This window comes from Globicephala melas, chromosome 7, assembly GCF_963455315.2.
Source record: "Globicephala melas chromosome 7, mGloMel1.2, whole genome shotgun sequence".
Lineage (NCBI taxonomy): Eukaryota > Metazoa > Chordata > Mammalia > Artiodactyla > Delphinidae > Globicephala > Globicephala melas.
Genome location: NC_083320.1, coordinates 59193610 through 59210250, shown reverse-complemented (window position 1 = coordinate 59210250; position 16641 = coordinate 59193610). Strand labels below are relative to the sequence as shown.

At 42.5% G+C, this 16641-nt stretch overlaps 1 protein-coding gene across 1 annotated transcript in view; it reads left to right on the top strand.

Annotated features, from left to right (window-relative positions):
• Positions 1 to 16641, top strand: part of MAP3K20 (mitogen-activated protein kinase kinase kinase 20) — a 172500-nt gene that overhangs the window by 140754 nt on the left and 15105 nt on the right. Inside the window, exon 16 of the mRNA XM_060302237.2 lies at positions 288 to 380. Within this exon, the coding sequence (XP_060158220.1) occupies positions 288 to 380 (93 nt within the window). The remainder of the gene's footprint in view (positions 1 to 287; positions 381 to 16641) is intronic.

The following is a 16641-nucleotide window of genomic DNA, read 5'->3' as shown; positions in this document are numbered from 1 at the left end:
GCATTTCTGGGGTAAAATTGCACAATGCAAGATGCATTGTGAAAAATGTAAGATGGTGTCATTCAGTTTGCAGTGCATGAGACAAATCATTGGGCAAAGTTCTCAAAGGCTTAATATGTCATTCCTCTTGCTTTTAGTAATTGGAATTTGTAGTGTATTCCAAAATAACCAAAAATTAAGCAATAGATTAGAATGGAAAAACTAGTGCTGGGAAATCGTCTCCTTTACATGAGAAGTAAAAGTAAAAACACTACGTAGTATAAACAGTGCTTAGTTTTCTGTTTCAGGACTCAGTAGGTGAACCTGAAGAAAATGAGGAAAAAATAGTGAACCTTGAACTTGTTTTTGGTTTTCACTTGAAACCAGGGACTGGCCTACAGGTAAATCATATTTTAAATCCTTTGGATCAATTTCAGTCTAATTTACTCTTTTTCTCTCCTGGAACTGTGTGGTTTTATATACCCCCTACCAGCTGGTAACATGATTCTGAGTAAATTTATAGACTTTATAAAATAGAATTTAATTGAAAGGCTGCCAGCTGCCTCTGTAAGCCAATCTAGGAATCGTTCTCATTCAGCTGAAGAGCCCTGTGTGAGGCCACCCAAACCCTCAAGGAAACACACTGCAAACCATGGTGGGCAGTGGGCAGTGTCAAGGTCGGGGGCACGGACACTAGAGTAACTGTTTATGCTTCTTGGCGTCACAGCTTCCTGATTCCAGTTTCTTTGTTTTTTAAGGGGAATCACTTTTATAATATCGAGAGTAGAACAACAGCAAGAATGGAACTGTAGGCAAAATGGAAACCTAGATTATCAACGCTAAATGGGGTGGCAGGACATTTGACCAAATCTCATTCAGTCAGGCTGCTACTTTATGTTATGTTTAGAGTCTGGGCTAATTACGTGGGCTAGGTGTCACATGAATTGGAATCATAATAGGTTTTTGTTACTTTGGATTACTATGAATAGCCAGTAATAGTGATCACGTCTATTAATTGACCACTCACGTTCCAGGCATACAGGACTCAGATGTAGGTGCTATTTTCCCCCATTTTACAAATAAGGAGACTACGGCTCTGAAAGGCCAATTAACTTGTCCAAGGGTTACATGGCTAGCAAGTAGCAGAAGACGGATCTGATGCAGGCCTCTCTGACCCCAGAACCAAACTCTTAACTACTGCACTATTGGTACCTTTCCTTTGATGCTGCAAAGAGACCTTGTAAAAACAACTCCTCACAACATGAGCCCGTTACTCTGGGAGAGCTTGTGGGGCTCAGCTGGCCCACTGGCCCTCACTAATTAAACCATGCTTACCCCAGGTCATTCCTGGAACCAGCACTTGGGAATGATTGGAAATTGTTGCAAGGGGTTAGTTTTACCAGGGGCTTCAAAAGATGCTCTTTCTTGGGCTTCCCTGGTGGCGCAGTGGTTAAGAATCCGCCTGCCAATGCAGGGGACACGGGTTCGAGCCCTGGTCCGGGAAGATCCCACATGCTGCGGAGCATCTAAGCCCGTGTGCCACAACTACTGAGCCTGTGCTGTAGAGCCCGCGTGCCACAGCTACTGAAGCCCGTGTGCCTAGAGCCTGTGCTCCGCAACGAGAGAAGCCATCGCAATGAGAAGCCCGCACACTGCAACGAAGAGTAGCCTCCGCTTGCCGCAACTAGAGAAAGCCCGTGCACAGCAGCAAAAGACCCAACGCAGGCAAGATAAATAAATAAATTAAATAAATAATAAAATAAATAAATTTATTTTTTTAAAAAAAAGATGCTCTTTCTAGACACTGGACAGAGTGTTTTACCTGCACCACTGCAGGTATATTGATGCTCTTGCTGAATGGAAATCTTAACCTCGCTAGTTTGGGCCACAGAACTTGGTTGAGTGAAAGCTGCTCTGACTCTAGGTGTCTGGTATAGGGACACTTTTCTTTTCCCTCTGTGAACGGGTCACTGTCTATTCATGCCTGTTGTTAGAAGCAGCTACCAGAAAGGGGGGCAGGAGAGTAAGTTCCTCTCCAACAATAAGCAAAGGCCCTTCCAATCCTGAGATTCTGTAGCTGTGGGCACCCCAGGTCCATCTGATGGCAAATAAACAGCGCATTTTAATTTGCCTTCTTTGGGATGCTCAACTCTATGGTACTTTATTTATGAGTGCTCTGTGTTTAAAGTTTTTTTTTTTTTTTTTTTTTTTGTGGTACACGGGCCTCTCACTGTTGCGGCCTCTCCCGTTGCGGAGCACAGGTTCCGGATGCACAGGCTCAGCGGCCATGGCTCACGGGCCCAGCCGCTCCGCGGCATGTGGGATCCTCCCGGACTGGGGCATGACCCCGTGTCCCCTGCATTGGCAGGCGGATTCTCAACCACTGCGCCACCAGGGAAGTCCCAGTGTGTTTAAACATTTTTATGGCTTGGATGGGGTAAAAGAAGAGGGAAGAATTTTCCTGAAAAAGACTTGTCAAGGGTAATCTCAACCAAGAAAATTATTTTCAATTAACAAAGAAATGACTTGTTAATGTGGAAAACTGAATATATACATAGTTAGTAAAAATCAGAAGCTATAAATGATATTGGAGACCAAATATAGTGGTCTGGTTTTGACCATGATGGTATAGACTTCTTGAGTCATTGGTTATCCATAAGGCCTAAAGTCACTGCAACTTTCGATTGTCTGCTGATCCTTGGTCACCCATGCAGAGTAATAATTTCATCCATTCACTCAGCAGAAATTTACTGAGGACATACTGTGTGTCTGGCTCAATGCTAGATGCTCAGAATGCAAAGTAAAAAAGTATAGTACTGCCTTGCAAGGAACCCACAGTTTATGGGAAGAAGTAGACAAGATCAGTGAATGGTTTTAATACAGAACGATGCATTTTTTACAACATCATGCACATCATTCAATGAAAGCACAGTGGATGAGCACTGAAGTGATGTAGAAAGGGGTCAGAAGAGGATCTTGACGTCTTCTTGGTAGAGGTGATACTTGAACTAAAATTTGAAAACCATCAGGAGTTATTAGGTAGGGAGAAGACGTTGAAGGCAAAAGGAACAGCATGTGCAAAAGCTCAGAAGCCAGGAAAACACAGGCAGCTCTTCTTTGGACTGATTTCTATAGGACCTCACAACTCAACTCAAGCATCGCTCCCTCTGGGGCGACTTTAACATGGAGCAGGTGGAATAGCATGGGGAGAGTTAAGGCCAGAATGGTGGCTGGAGACCAGAAAAAGAACTGTTTTATGTGCTGAGCTAAGGCGTTTGAAGAGTTTTAAGCATGGAGTAGAGAGGATTCTATTTGCGTTTTAAAAAGATCTCTCAAAAGCACAGAGAAGGATGATTTGGAAAGGGCTCGGGATAGAGTGATAAAGTCCTGTGTGGGGCAGTGCAGACAACCAGGTGAAAAGGAACAAGGAGCTGAGGCTATGCAGTGCCATGGAAGTGCCCTGTGTCCAGGGACACTGAGACGGAACTGATCAGACCGAACTGATCAGACTGTGTCACTAGCTGGAGTTGGGGTGATAGAGAGGAGCCAGGACGGCACCCAGTTTCTAAGGTGAGCAGCTGGATAGATGACATTATAATGCAATAGATCAAAAGTGAAATATAGGGCTTCCCTGCTGGCACAGCGGTTGAGAGTCCGCCTGCCGATGCAGGGGACACGGGTTCGTGCCCCGGTCCGGGAAGATCCCACATGCCGCGGAGCAGCTGGGTCCGTGAGCCATGGCCGCTGGGCCTGCGTGTCCGGAGCCTGTGCTCTGCAACGGGAGAGGCCACAGCAGTGAGAGGCCCGCATACCGCAAAAAAAAAAAAAAAAAGAGAGTGAAATATACAATGCGGATGTAACACCAAGGTGCTAAAAGAATAAAGAAGTGATGGGAATGGGTGAGGTTAATCAGGAAAAGCTTTTTTTCCTTTCTTTTAAATTTTTAAAAAGTTTTTGGCCACGCCGCGCGGCTCGCAGGATCTTAGTTCCCCAACCAGGGATTGAACCTGGGCCCTCAGCAGTGAAAGTGCAGGGTCCTGACCACCAGGGAATTCCCAGGAAAAGCTTTTTTTGGAAGGGATGAGTTTAGAATATGAGCTCGAAGAGGCTCATGGTCGTTTGCAAATAATTTTCTGAATATAATGTTTTAAAACTTATGCTTAGAGAGTCCTTCTTTCTGAAGAGCTCAAGTTATTTCATCATGTCATCTCATTTATCCCCCTTGGCATTTCTGTGAGATACATAAGGCACATGGTATTGTCATCCTTGATTAGAGAAAGCATGTTACCAGCCTAGGGTAAGAGGACGGAGCTGAGACCAGAAATTACATCTTCATCATCACCTGTATATTAAACATGTGCTAAGCTCTAATGCCTGGCGCAAGATATTTAAGCCATCTGGAAACTTCCACAAAATAATCCTAGAGTAAATTATTGTCCAGGTCTAAACTACCCAATTATGTCAGACTATAACCTAACATTTTGAAATATCTCCTCACAAATGTGCTTTAAATTGAAATTTAAATTCCCCACATGAAAACCTTGTTACCTTGACCCTTCAAGGTAGAACCCAAGAAAAAAGGTCATCCTCAAAATCCCAATTAACTGAGTTCCCATAAGCCCATCTTCACAGAAAAGATGAAGCCTTTCCCCCGTCTCCATGACTAGAATAAGTTACACGAGAACACTGGGGTTTTGGAAGTTCTCTCCAAACCTGAGTTTGTGTATCAGGGAGATTCGCTTGACCATTTCACCTTTTCTTTTACAATTAAAATGAAAGATATATTCTGAGGGCAGCCATTGGGAATAATGTATGACAGTGACTTTATCATGAAAATAGTAGCTGTGTTTTCCCATTGCCTCTGAAAAGGACCACCAGTTAGCTACCACTTAAAATTGGTTTGTTGTTTCAGTAACTGGCCTACTAAGAGGAAACAATGGAAATGTGACCTTATCCACAAATATACAAATATATGTAGAAAATAAAGCCTTTCCTTGTAAGAAAGACCTGTGGACCTTTATGGTCAAAGAATTCAGATTAAATTCTTTTTTTAGCCTCATTTTACAACTAGATGGATTATGGCATATAAGTGAGGGTGATTCACCAGACCAAGGAAAGCCTTTCACGTCTGGGAGCCTGTGCCTGCTCCAGTAGCCCAGAGCACCTGCGTGACCCCCTGCCCATGAACTTAGTCTCTGCTGCCGCCCCCAACCCCTCGGGATGACCAGGCCCTCACCAGACACCAGCACCATATGGAATTCAAGAATTCATCCACAAATGAAACAAACATCCTTTTTCCTTTCCTTTTTTGAGACAACCTGGCAGGGGAAATAATTGGACAAAAGGGTTCCCTGAAAATTTAAATTAATAAGAAGTTGAGAATGAGTTTTACCCATTTACCTGACCCATTTCTAAAGAGTCAAGTTAATTCTTAATTTGAATAACAATGTACATTGAGGCAGCCTCCAAGTTGACAGTGGTATTGGCAGAAATTGGGTCTTTCTCAGCTCAAGTTTCCTGGGCGAAGGGCTTGAAATGCTTATGGTAATTATTATTATTTCATACCTCAGCCAGACATCGTGGCAAGTGCTTTGCAAACATTTTTCTGGTGTAATTGTTACAATCCACCCTCATAGGGCGCAGTATCCCTGCAGGCCCAGGAGGAAACTGAGGAGGAGAGAGGAAAAGTTCCTCCCCCAGAGTTCCTACCTGGTTAGGGGCAGGTCCAGCCCAGGGGCTCAACCCTGGTGTCATACTCCTTCTTTTTGAAAAGTATCGTCATCCCCCAATATAGGTGTATTGGTAATAAAAAGGCAAACACCTTTTTTGATCAGTTAATACTAAACCACCACTATTTTTGTCTCGTGTGGAAAGTGCCTTGCATTTTGTAATCTAAGGCCTTTGACTTGCTACAGAAGGAAAGCGGCTTCCGGAATCTCAGGCAGCTTCATGCGCTCCCCAGGGTGGCGACCACCCTTTTTTATTGAAATATTCAGCTGCATAGAGTTTATTATTATATCTCTTATAAGCTCACCAGTCAGGAACATTGATTCTCAAATTGCCAAGGAATAAACTATCAACTCACCCAGGAGTTTTCTCACCGAGTTCCTTTTGAGACTTTGTGTCATAAAAATTCAAAAGCAGAGTTAGGAGGGAACTCTCCGAGGAGCCGTTCATTCCTTGTGTGTGCTGGACAGTCACAGACTTTTCTCTCATGTCCTTAGTCCCTTTTCTCCCCAGTGAGGCAAGGAAACCTGATTGAAGCTGGGATCCCTTGGGTCTAAGTGGATCACCAGCTGTAGAGAAGAGATGAGCTTAGGGGAGAAGCCTGGGAAACGACACCCTGGCTCCAGTGGACCCTTAACTAGAGACTGGCTTCCAGACTCCAGCCACCTCCCTCCAGATGACCATCTCTTCTGATTTCCTTCCGAGAGGCATTTTGAAGGGGCAAGCGAACCAGGTAGAGAAAATAAGAGGGACATTTGGAAGGGGTGGAAGCAGCACTAACTGGCCCCATCGGAATAGAAGGCTTCTCCGTCCCCCCCCCGCCTCCCTCCTTACGTCCGTCACTGTTGGCACCTGGCCCCCTTCTCCCACTCCCCACCTGAAGAAATTCAGTCAATAGTTCTGCTTCTCCAGTTGTTTAGCTATAGGTTACAAATGCTGCTTTTCACAAATACTTCCCACTTACTATGGTGCTTTCACGTCTCTATTAGATTGCTTATAAAATGTGGCATTTAATAAACTTAATTGAATCTCCAGGCCCTTCCTCAAAGCACTATAAATATTAAAAACTGCCAAATAGGGCTTTTTTTTCCTATTGTGGAGTTTTTATAAATGGATAGATAAACATGAATAAAATAACAGGGCACAAAGGATTTTGTAAGGAAGTAAAAAGTCAACACCTTTTGTACATTTCGGAAGAACTAAAAGGCAGTGCTTTGCCTTACTTTTTTTTTTTTTTTAATTTATTTATTTTTGACTGTGTTGGGTCTTCGTTTCTGTGCGAGGGCTTTCTCCACTTGCGGCGAGTGGGGGCCCCTCTTCATTGCAGTGCGTGGGCCTCTCACTGTTGTGGCGTCTCCCATTGCGGAGCACAGGCTGCAGACGCGCAAGCTCAGGAGTTGTGGCTCACGGGCTTAGTTGCTCCGCGGCATGTGGGATCTTCCCAGACCAGGGCTCAAACCCGTGCCCCCTGCATTGGCAGGCAGACTCCCAACGACTGCGCCACCAGGGAAGCCCCTGCTTTGCCTTACTTTGATATGTCTTGCGTTTATGAAAAATTCAGTGTAGGGAAGTTTATTTCCCATGACCAGCTATTTTTGGGGGGAAAGATACATGTACACACACATGTGTTTGTGTGCCTCAGTATATAAGCTTGCAGTGGTAGGGTTCTGTAAGAAATACAAATTTTAATTGACAGCAAAGGAGCAAATGCAGTTCAGAATTTGACTACATGACTTTCTGCTGATTTCCAATTCGCGTTGCCGATGGGCTTCGTCAAACAGGTCAGGCAGCCTCCTATAGAACTAAAACAAAACTGGGAGAGGCGTCCAGTACATCCTTGCTGATGGGTTGATAGTCATGTGTAGAAATGGCCTGCCAGAAAATGTCTAATAACTGGGGAAACAGCCCTGACTTGTAGTGTTTGCAGCTTTCCATGTCGTCAATACTCCTACCGTGGCCAATTTCAAATTGCCAATGTGACATCACTGAACTTGAAGTTGGGAAGAGATGAAAGCAATCAGCTCATGAGGGCTGGCTCCAGCACAGATTGGATCACTCTTAGTCTTCTTAATCAAGATTATGAATTCCTTTCAAAATCATGAGTAGCAAGGAAGTATACCTGATGAAACATAGGTTTAAATAAATTGCAAACACATTATTGCTGGTTTCCAGCTATATTAAAATGCATAGTTAGCTCAGAGAGTGTTCCAGGCTCCCAATGAACCCACTGTTGGCTTAGATCCCCTTGGGTGGCTATTGGCTCATACAGCTACACTGACCACAGTGTATGAATCACAAGTTAGGATTTGAGTTTGTAGGAAGTAAGAATATAATTATACAAACAGAGAAACAGAACTTAAATTTGTGACTGCCTTTTAAAACGGTTGTAACAGCCATCACTGGCAACTTTATGATGACAGGCGCAGTTGTTGATAATAACAGAGATCTTTGCTTTTAGAAACAGGTTTTGAAAAGTCTCTGGGAATCACTGTAAGTTCTGCAGAGAGAAGGCCTTGATAACTCACAGTGACTTGTGTATTCTGAACCAAAAATTAGATCTTGGAAATAATCAACTGTAAAAGAACAGATTATTTGGAATGAAATTAAAAGCACTATGTTAGGGCTTCCCTGGTGGCGCAGTAGTTGAGAGTCCGCTTGCCGATGCAGGGCACGCGGGTTCGTGCCCCGGTCCGGGAAGATCCCACATGCCGCGGAGCGGCTGGGCCCGTGAGCCATGGCCGCTGAGCCTGCGCGTCCGGAGCCTGTGCTCCGCAACCGGAGAGGCCGCAGCAGTGAGAGGCCCACGTACCACACACACACACACACACACACACACACACACACACACACAAAAAAAAACCACTATGTTAGGAAGCAAAGATGTGTGACAACCACATCAACATTAGGATTTGGATTGAGAATAAACAATGCCTGCTAACTAGGACAGTTTAGGGTTTTTTTCCCAAAAACTCTATTTCTAAAAAAAAGAAACAAAAATTGTATTTCTTAGAGTCATTTCTGGAGACATGGGAGGTAGGAGGAGAATCTAATAGGTATAAGAGCTGTTTTTGTATTTTGAAGGTCTTGGGTGAAAGTTTATTTGCAGCCCATTTCCCAGCATTAAAAACATTTAAGCAGTAATTAGGTAAGCGAGACCACTTTCTATATTGGTTAAGAAACCCAGTCTGAGATAGAATAGATTCTTATTTATTCAAAAATCAAGAGGAAGACCTACTATTCTTTTTCTCCAAGATGAATACCTTGTACCTCCCAATTTCAAATACAGTTTAAAAATGAAGAAAGAAAGAAGCCCTTTCCAAACATGTCAACTAACATCTGAACCATTTCAGGTAGTCAAGTGTGTGATGCATCGTATGAAAGTGTATCTCACTTGATTTGTTTCACTTTATTTTAACATCATCCCTAAAGTCCTTTTTTCAAGCATAACTCAAATAACAACTCCCCAGAAGGCAACAGAACAACCTTATCTCCACTGGTGTCTGGTTGGCACCAGTCTGCCCTGACCTTAGACACAAGCCATTGTTAAGGGTATAACGCATTTACATATTTTGCAATAAAACATGAGTTATTTGCATTACTGTGTCAAGTTTTATTTGATTCTTTCACCTAAAAATGACTCATTTTCCTTTCTTGTATTTTAAAAACCAACTACTCTAAGCTTGTTTGAGAATAATCAAAAATTGCCCATTTAGCTAGAAGTCATTTTCTTTTCAAAAGGCAAATGTTATTTAATCTTTCAGCTGTTCATTGTGCCATCATAAATACTTTCTTTTCAGCACAGTTGTGGGGACTGAAATGAGCCCACTAATTGCCTCCCATTTCGACTGACATGTGGTGGTTTAGTGGAAAGAGAACACAGCAGGGAGAAGGAAATAGGAGGCTGAGAAAATGAGAGCTAATTATTTTCACTGCCTCATGTCAGGCTCTGTGTCAGCCTTGTTTTTACAAACTGGAAGGTTTAGCACTAAATAAAACAAACTGGCGTCATGTTTTTATATACTGGCAGTGTCATGGAAGCAGCTGCACATCTCAAAGACAATATAATGCCTGCGTTCACATGGACACCATCTGACAGACACTGTGAGCCACGGCTAATGAGGACATCACAGTGGTGCCAAGTGAAAGGTGCTGAATTATGTATGATTCTTCATCAGTACAGCAATAGTCCTGTACATCATTATGAGACATTGTTTTGCTGGAGAGATTAAAACATTCTTAGTTCCAGACCCTGCAACCTATATGCGCTGAAAGAGGTTATTAATGGAATTTTTAGGGAGAGTTTCTTGTGGATTTCTTTTGGGCTGAAAAACAAATCTCGTGGGACAAAGCCGTGATGGGTCACGACACTGTATAGATAAAGAAGAGAAACAAATTAACCATACTTGCATTATCTTCCTTTTAAAGGCAGCATAATAAAATAGAGTGTACCAGGGTTATACATAATGATAAATAACCCAGGTGCTATCTCGGGATGTTCCACTCTCCTGCCTTTAAAACAGCAGGTTTCAGCAGCTGAGCGAGATAATAGCAACGCGTGTAAAGGAGCCTTCGGAGGCCTAAATCATCAACATCTTACTACTTTTAATACCAGCATGACCAACATTTCTATCGTATTTTTATTTCATCTTGTATGACTTCTTACATTTCAAAATAGTCAGTCGCCTGCTATGAGACTGTTTCCCTTTTTTCCCCCCTCTTGAATCTTAAAAAGTTTATTCTGACCTCTGTATTTTAGATTTTAAAATGTTTCCCCAGTACAGGCCATTTTTTTTTTAAGGTGGAAGGGCCTCTTTGCTAGAATCCTGGGCATTCTCTGGTGATCTTACTTTTTCTCTGGTCATGGGGAACGGGTAGGGTGGTGATGGAGATTTTAAAAACCAGTGTCCCCTCCATTAGACTGGGCATGCCCAGTGTAGCTAAGTTAACTTGCTGCAAATCTCTACACTTTCTGACCCTCAGTCTGCTCATCTGTAACGTGGGGGCAGTGCTCTCTATAACAGGGTAAGCCTGTGGGGATTAAGTAAGAATCTCGAAAACATTATGCCTAGTGAAAAGAGCCAGACACGTACACATGCATACTACAAAATCCCAATTTTATGAAGTTCTAGAGCAGGCAAAATTAATCTAGGGTGGTAGAAATTGGACCAGTGGATGCCCCTGGTTGTGGAGGAGTTATCAACTGGGAAAGGGCATGAGGGAATTTTCTAGGCTAGGGGAATATCTTACCTGTTTGGGTAATTACGTTGGTGTACACAATTTGTTAACATTAATTGAGCTGTACGCATAAAAATCTGTACACTGGACTTCCCTGGTGGTGCAGTGGTTAAAACTCCGCGCTTCCACTGCTGGGGCGTGGGTTTGATCCCTGGTTGGGGAAGTTCCGCATGCCTGAGTGGTGTGGCCACAAAAAAAAAAAAAAAACTGTACATTTTATTGTGTGCAAATTATACCTCAATAAAAAATACATTAAAAAAATGTTAATGTCTGTAACCTTCAGGTAATGGTCATCTATAGAAGCCTGAAAGCCGAATGTGGAGGTCTGTTTCCTTCTCAAATGTCCTAAATAGTCTTGGCCCTAGATTTTTAAAGGTTTATCTATAATGTTCATGTTTGCAATAAAATCTTGGTAGGAAAAAATAAATAGAAAGAGAGGTTGTTGTTTCTGAATTGCCCAGAACTTAAAATAATATTTAAGTATAATTTTTATGCTAACTTCAATCACTTTTTCTATTTAGAAAATTTACCTCTATCTTGATTCGTTCTTTTTTTATTTCTTTTCTTCCTTCCTCCTTTTTTTTTTTTCTTTTTATGGAAGGGAGAAGGGATGTGTATGTTTGGCATCCCATGTATTAGCCTGGAACTCCAAAGAATTTTAAACAGCTTGCAGAGAATGTAATAGTGATTTCTCCCAAAGAGATATTTAATTTAGCATTAACTGAGTGTTGTTTAGGATGTTAACTTCACAGTGTAAGAGTTTCTGTTTTACTTGGCCAGTAATCTTAATTCAGAAAATTTTTTCACGTAACTGGCAATGCTGAAGCAGTTCAAACGGAATGCTTTCTCATCCTCCATTAACCACACACTTGCTCCTAAAATTATCCAGGTATTTCAGCAGCTGAAATGGTACATATCCTGGGCACTCAACAGAATTGTCATTTTTTTCATCAGTTTCCAATGCAAAAATTCCCCTCTCCCCAACAGAATCCCATCTGTTTCTTATAGATTTGCACTGAGGGGCAGATTAGCTAGCTAGTAGAAAGGTCTGGATAGCTGTTTTTTGCTATTCAGCCTCAGTGAAGAACTTCCCCAAAGGCTGCTGTGTCACTGCCTTTTCCCTAGAGATTAGTAACTAGCACTCCCTAGAGATGTGCAAGGTACAAATTTGAAAAGTGGGAATGTCCTCTTGGGTGGGAATCTAGTTATGAAATAAAAAATCCATGGTAGTCAGGACCTGCCCCGTGATTTTGCTTGTGCAAACAGATGGGAGAAGGTTGTTTCTGCTTTGGGGAGTGGCCGTCCTGCCTAGCCACAAAGCCTAAGCCAGGACTGGAGGGAAGTGTTTGTGATTCCAGGTCCTGGCCCAATCAGTCAAGGAAAGGAGCTTACAAACAGTGGAATCGCACCATATACACTTTAAACAATGGTCTTTTTCAATAAAGAAGGGGGAAATTGACTGCGTTGGACTTACTGGAGAGACTCAGTATTTCAGTCTCTGCCGTGGAGTCCTATCAAGGAACTCACCAAGATAATCTGGACTACTCGTTGACTTTGGAAGGTGGAAAGTACTATAATTCTTACTCTTGTTAACCCGTAAGAGGGCAAGTTCAGGATTCAGAAAAGACAGAGGGGAAACCTGCTCTTCATAGCACAGTGGGCCCCCTTGGTTTAGTTCGGAACCCCACCACTTGCTCTCTGTGTGATCTTGGTCAAATGACCTCATCCCTCTGGGCTTTAGTTTCCTCATCCAAGATGAGGCTCTCTGGCTGTCAGTCACATTTCACAGCCACTGTCCCTCCGGACATCTGCTGGTTTCTGTTGGTAGGGCTGCATCAGGATCTGTTGAAACAGGAAAGGGCAGTATTGGTGTTATCTAATCCATGTATATAAGAAGATGTAAGTTTCTTCCTTCTACTTATTTCAGAAAGGCAGTCTTTGCTGTGTCGCCACTTGGCTGTACCTTCTTTTTTCCAACACTGATCAGTCCCCGGCACCAGTGTCAGTCAGTGCCCTCCGGATCCCCAAACTCCTGCCCAAGGAAGATGCTTTGATCCAGCCTGTCCACTCTGGCCGGGTCCCTATTCTAAACACTCTTTGAACCTTCCTGCCTCACTTACCTTCTCGTCCATTCTCTTAGATGGCTGCTAGATGACGGACTGGCTGATGTCATAACAGATTGGAGCTCTGTTGGGGACCTGTATTGGTAACAACAGTAATCACTGCTTTGGGGGCTCCTAATTTGGCTTCAGCACAGTGCTGGGTACTTTATTTACATTATCTCATTGAGTCCAAATACAACCACCCACTCGTCATTAAAGAACACTAAGATTCAGACAGGTTCTATAACTTGCCTGAGGTTGTGGGGAAAGTGGCAAAACTGGGATTCCAGCTCAGGTGGTTGCCCTTTAAACTTGTGATCTTTCGCCTCACCCCTGTCTTGCTCCCCCGGTAATGGCTCAATGATGATCCTTTCCTATATTGTTTCCATTTGAATAGGAATTCTCAGCACCTTAAACCAAATGAGTGAAAAACAGAACCACTGCAGACTGCCAGGGGTGAAATCGTTTTGGAAAAGGGGTCCTTCAGGGCTCTCTCAGAATACAGAGCTGTCTGCTTTTGATTTCTGCCTGTCAAGATCAAGTTGTTCGCAGACGTTCAGAGTAACTCTTGAATGTTTCCCATTCAGAAATCAATACCCACATTTCTGTCATTCACATCAAGCCAAAATCAATAGTTCACCCTGGTAAAAGTGAATGGTTTTTAAATCAGAGTCTATTCCCACTATCTGGTCCGTATCACTACCAAGAAACTGAAAAGCTAGCAATTGTGCTTGTAAAATTCTATATTAGGCTCATAAGTATGCACAATTGTTATTTTTAGTGATATTATTGATGAGTTAATTCATCTTATTCATATGAAAACCTTTCCAATGATCCGTTGGTTGAGAACTCCGTACACTGCGGCATCCCGTCTGCAGTGGGGTCCTGTGGAATTCAATAAGTTGTTTAAGTCCTGGGAGTTGTGGAGAATGCTTTTGGACACCTTTGGCTTACCGAGTAACAGAAATACCAGGAATACCTTAGGGTAATTTAAAATTGAGCAGAATTTAAAGAATTCCATTACTTTATTTGTAGATTACTTCTCTTAACTAGACAACAATAAAATCATACATACCCTGAAAATACCCAGGAGTTACATCAGGGCCTTGACATATTAAATTAATAATTTGGGTGAACACTGCATATTTCCTTTCTTTCTCTCCCATCTGTGTAACAATCAATGCCTACTTTTTAATGAATGGATAATGCCCCTCTTATCACTTCTCTGATTATAGCTTTATGGCTTCTGTAGAAAATAGCTTCTTTTATGGTTCAGGTAAAAGGCTTTCTTTCAGCTAAGAGGAAAAGAATTAAAAAAATAAAAGGACTGTAACCCTATATCTAGATCCTGTTTCTCCACATTGGACTTTGAGGAAACAAAGAAGTTGGGGCTTAGGGGAGGACCTGTGACCACTTGCTTTTTTGGTTGTATTAGCAAAGTCTTCTCTGCTCCTGCTCCTTTAATAGCTGGTCCCATTCTGGAACTCTGTCAACCATCCAATGAGTTTGTCCTGCCACCCTCCCAGTTGCCCTTCCCTATTAGTATCTCCTCCAACTTTGGAGCCAAGCAGCCTTGTGCCTTTTTTTTTTTTTATTTTATTTTTGGTTGTGTTGGGTCTTCTCTCTAATTGTGGTGCGCGGGCTTAGTTGCCCCATGGCATGTGGGATCTTAGTTCCCCAACCAGGGATCGAACCCGCGTCCGCTGCATTGGAAGGCAGATTCTTAACCACTGGACCACCAGGGAAGTCCCCAGCCTTGTGCTTTTCTAATCCCACCTCCACCACTTCTTGGCTAGGAAAACCTAGAAAAATTCCTTAATCTGTCTAAGCCTCATTTTTCTCACTTGCCTGATGGGAAAATAAAGCTAACTTGCAGGGTCATTATGGATATCAAATAAAAGAGCACAGTGTAAGTACCCAGCAAGATGCCGAAAGCGTAGTAAGCACTCCACAGCCTGGGTTCCCTCCAGTCAGACCCTTCTCCACGCAGAGCTCCCCTGAGCCTGTCCTCGGCAAGGTCTGATTGGGGCCTGAGGTCACGGAGGTGAAGCAGAGGGGATTGGGCATTCGCACCACAGTTCAAGGTCTTTTAACTGTGCTTTTGACTAACTTCATTCCAAAACTTGCCAGGCACAAGGAACAGAACTAAGTCAACTTGTCTTTTCTAAGGCTTTTTATTCCAGCTACCGCCTTGAGGAGGCTCTTGCTATTTCAGAGAAGAGCAGTCATGACTCCAAAGAGTGATTATCCTGCCCAGTTATCTCAGGGCTCACGTTGCCAGGGTAGCAGTGGCTCCAAAACAAGGAAATACTGAGAGATTTGTCAATTCTGAGCGACTAATTTGACTTGTGTTAGCCAGGAGCTAGTTTTTCACGTTATTGAATAGACCTTTTCCTTCACTAATTGGCTGTCCATCTTGTGAATGTGGCTGGGCAAAGAGGGGCCCTCCCTTCAGGCCTGGGCCCTTCTTGGTTCTGCAATTCGTCCAGAAGCTTTCCTAAAACATGGGGCGCCCCCAGCTTCCTATTGAAGCCAACAGGTTTTCAGCAGCCCCTTTGTTAGCGTTTTTCCATAATAATTGTGTCCGAGCTTGCTCAGGGAACATTCCAGGTCTGCTTGTGTGAGAGCATGTTCTGGTTTCAGCATGTAAGGTGGTCAGTGCTTTATCCTTAATCTCTCAGAATCCTTCATTCTTCAAATAATATAAGAAAGAAGATGAATTTATGATCCAGGGGTCAGATTTGGTGCACAGACATGGGTCTCTTTTTCCTTTTAATTGCATACACAGTGTTTATACCCCAACATTTTTATTATTAAATTTTTCAGCAAAGTTGAAAAAATTTTATAGGAATTCTTGTATACTCAACTCCTAGATTCAAGCATCAGGATCTACTTACTTTATTACATATCTGTCCATCCCTCTATCTTCTTAACCATCTATCAATCTTTATTTTTGGATGCATTTCAAAGTAATTTGCAGATACGAGTACACTTCCTCCTAAATACTTCAATATACTAGAGTTCAGTAAGAAATGCACATATCTGAAGTGTACATTTGCTGTGTTTTAACAAATGCATATACCTATATAACTCAGACCACTATCTATATAGAGCATTAGCATCTCCAGAAAGTCCCCTAATGCCCCTTCCCAGTCAGTCCCCATCTGCAGAAGCAACCACTTTTCTGAATATTTTCCACTGTAGATTGGTTTTGTCCGTTCTAGAAATTCATGTAAATGGAAGCCTTAGTTTGTTCTTTTTATACAAAATTTCACTTGCTATAATGCTTTTGCGATTTATCCATGTTGTTGCATGCATCGATAATTAGTTCCTTTGTATTGCTGAGTATATTCCATTCTATGAAAGTGTTGGTCAACACTTGGCCTGTTTCCAGTTTTTTAGCTATTATGACAAAGCTGCTCAGAAGAATACTGTACAAGTCTTTTTTCATTTTACTTGGGTAAATACTTAGGAGTAGAATTTCCGTGTCATAGAGTACATATATGTTTAGTTTTATAATAAATTACCAAAACTTTTCCCAAAGTGATTTTACCGTTTACACTCCAGCCAACAACCCAGTAGCTCCAAATCACAGCCA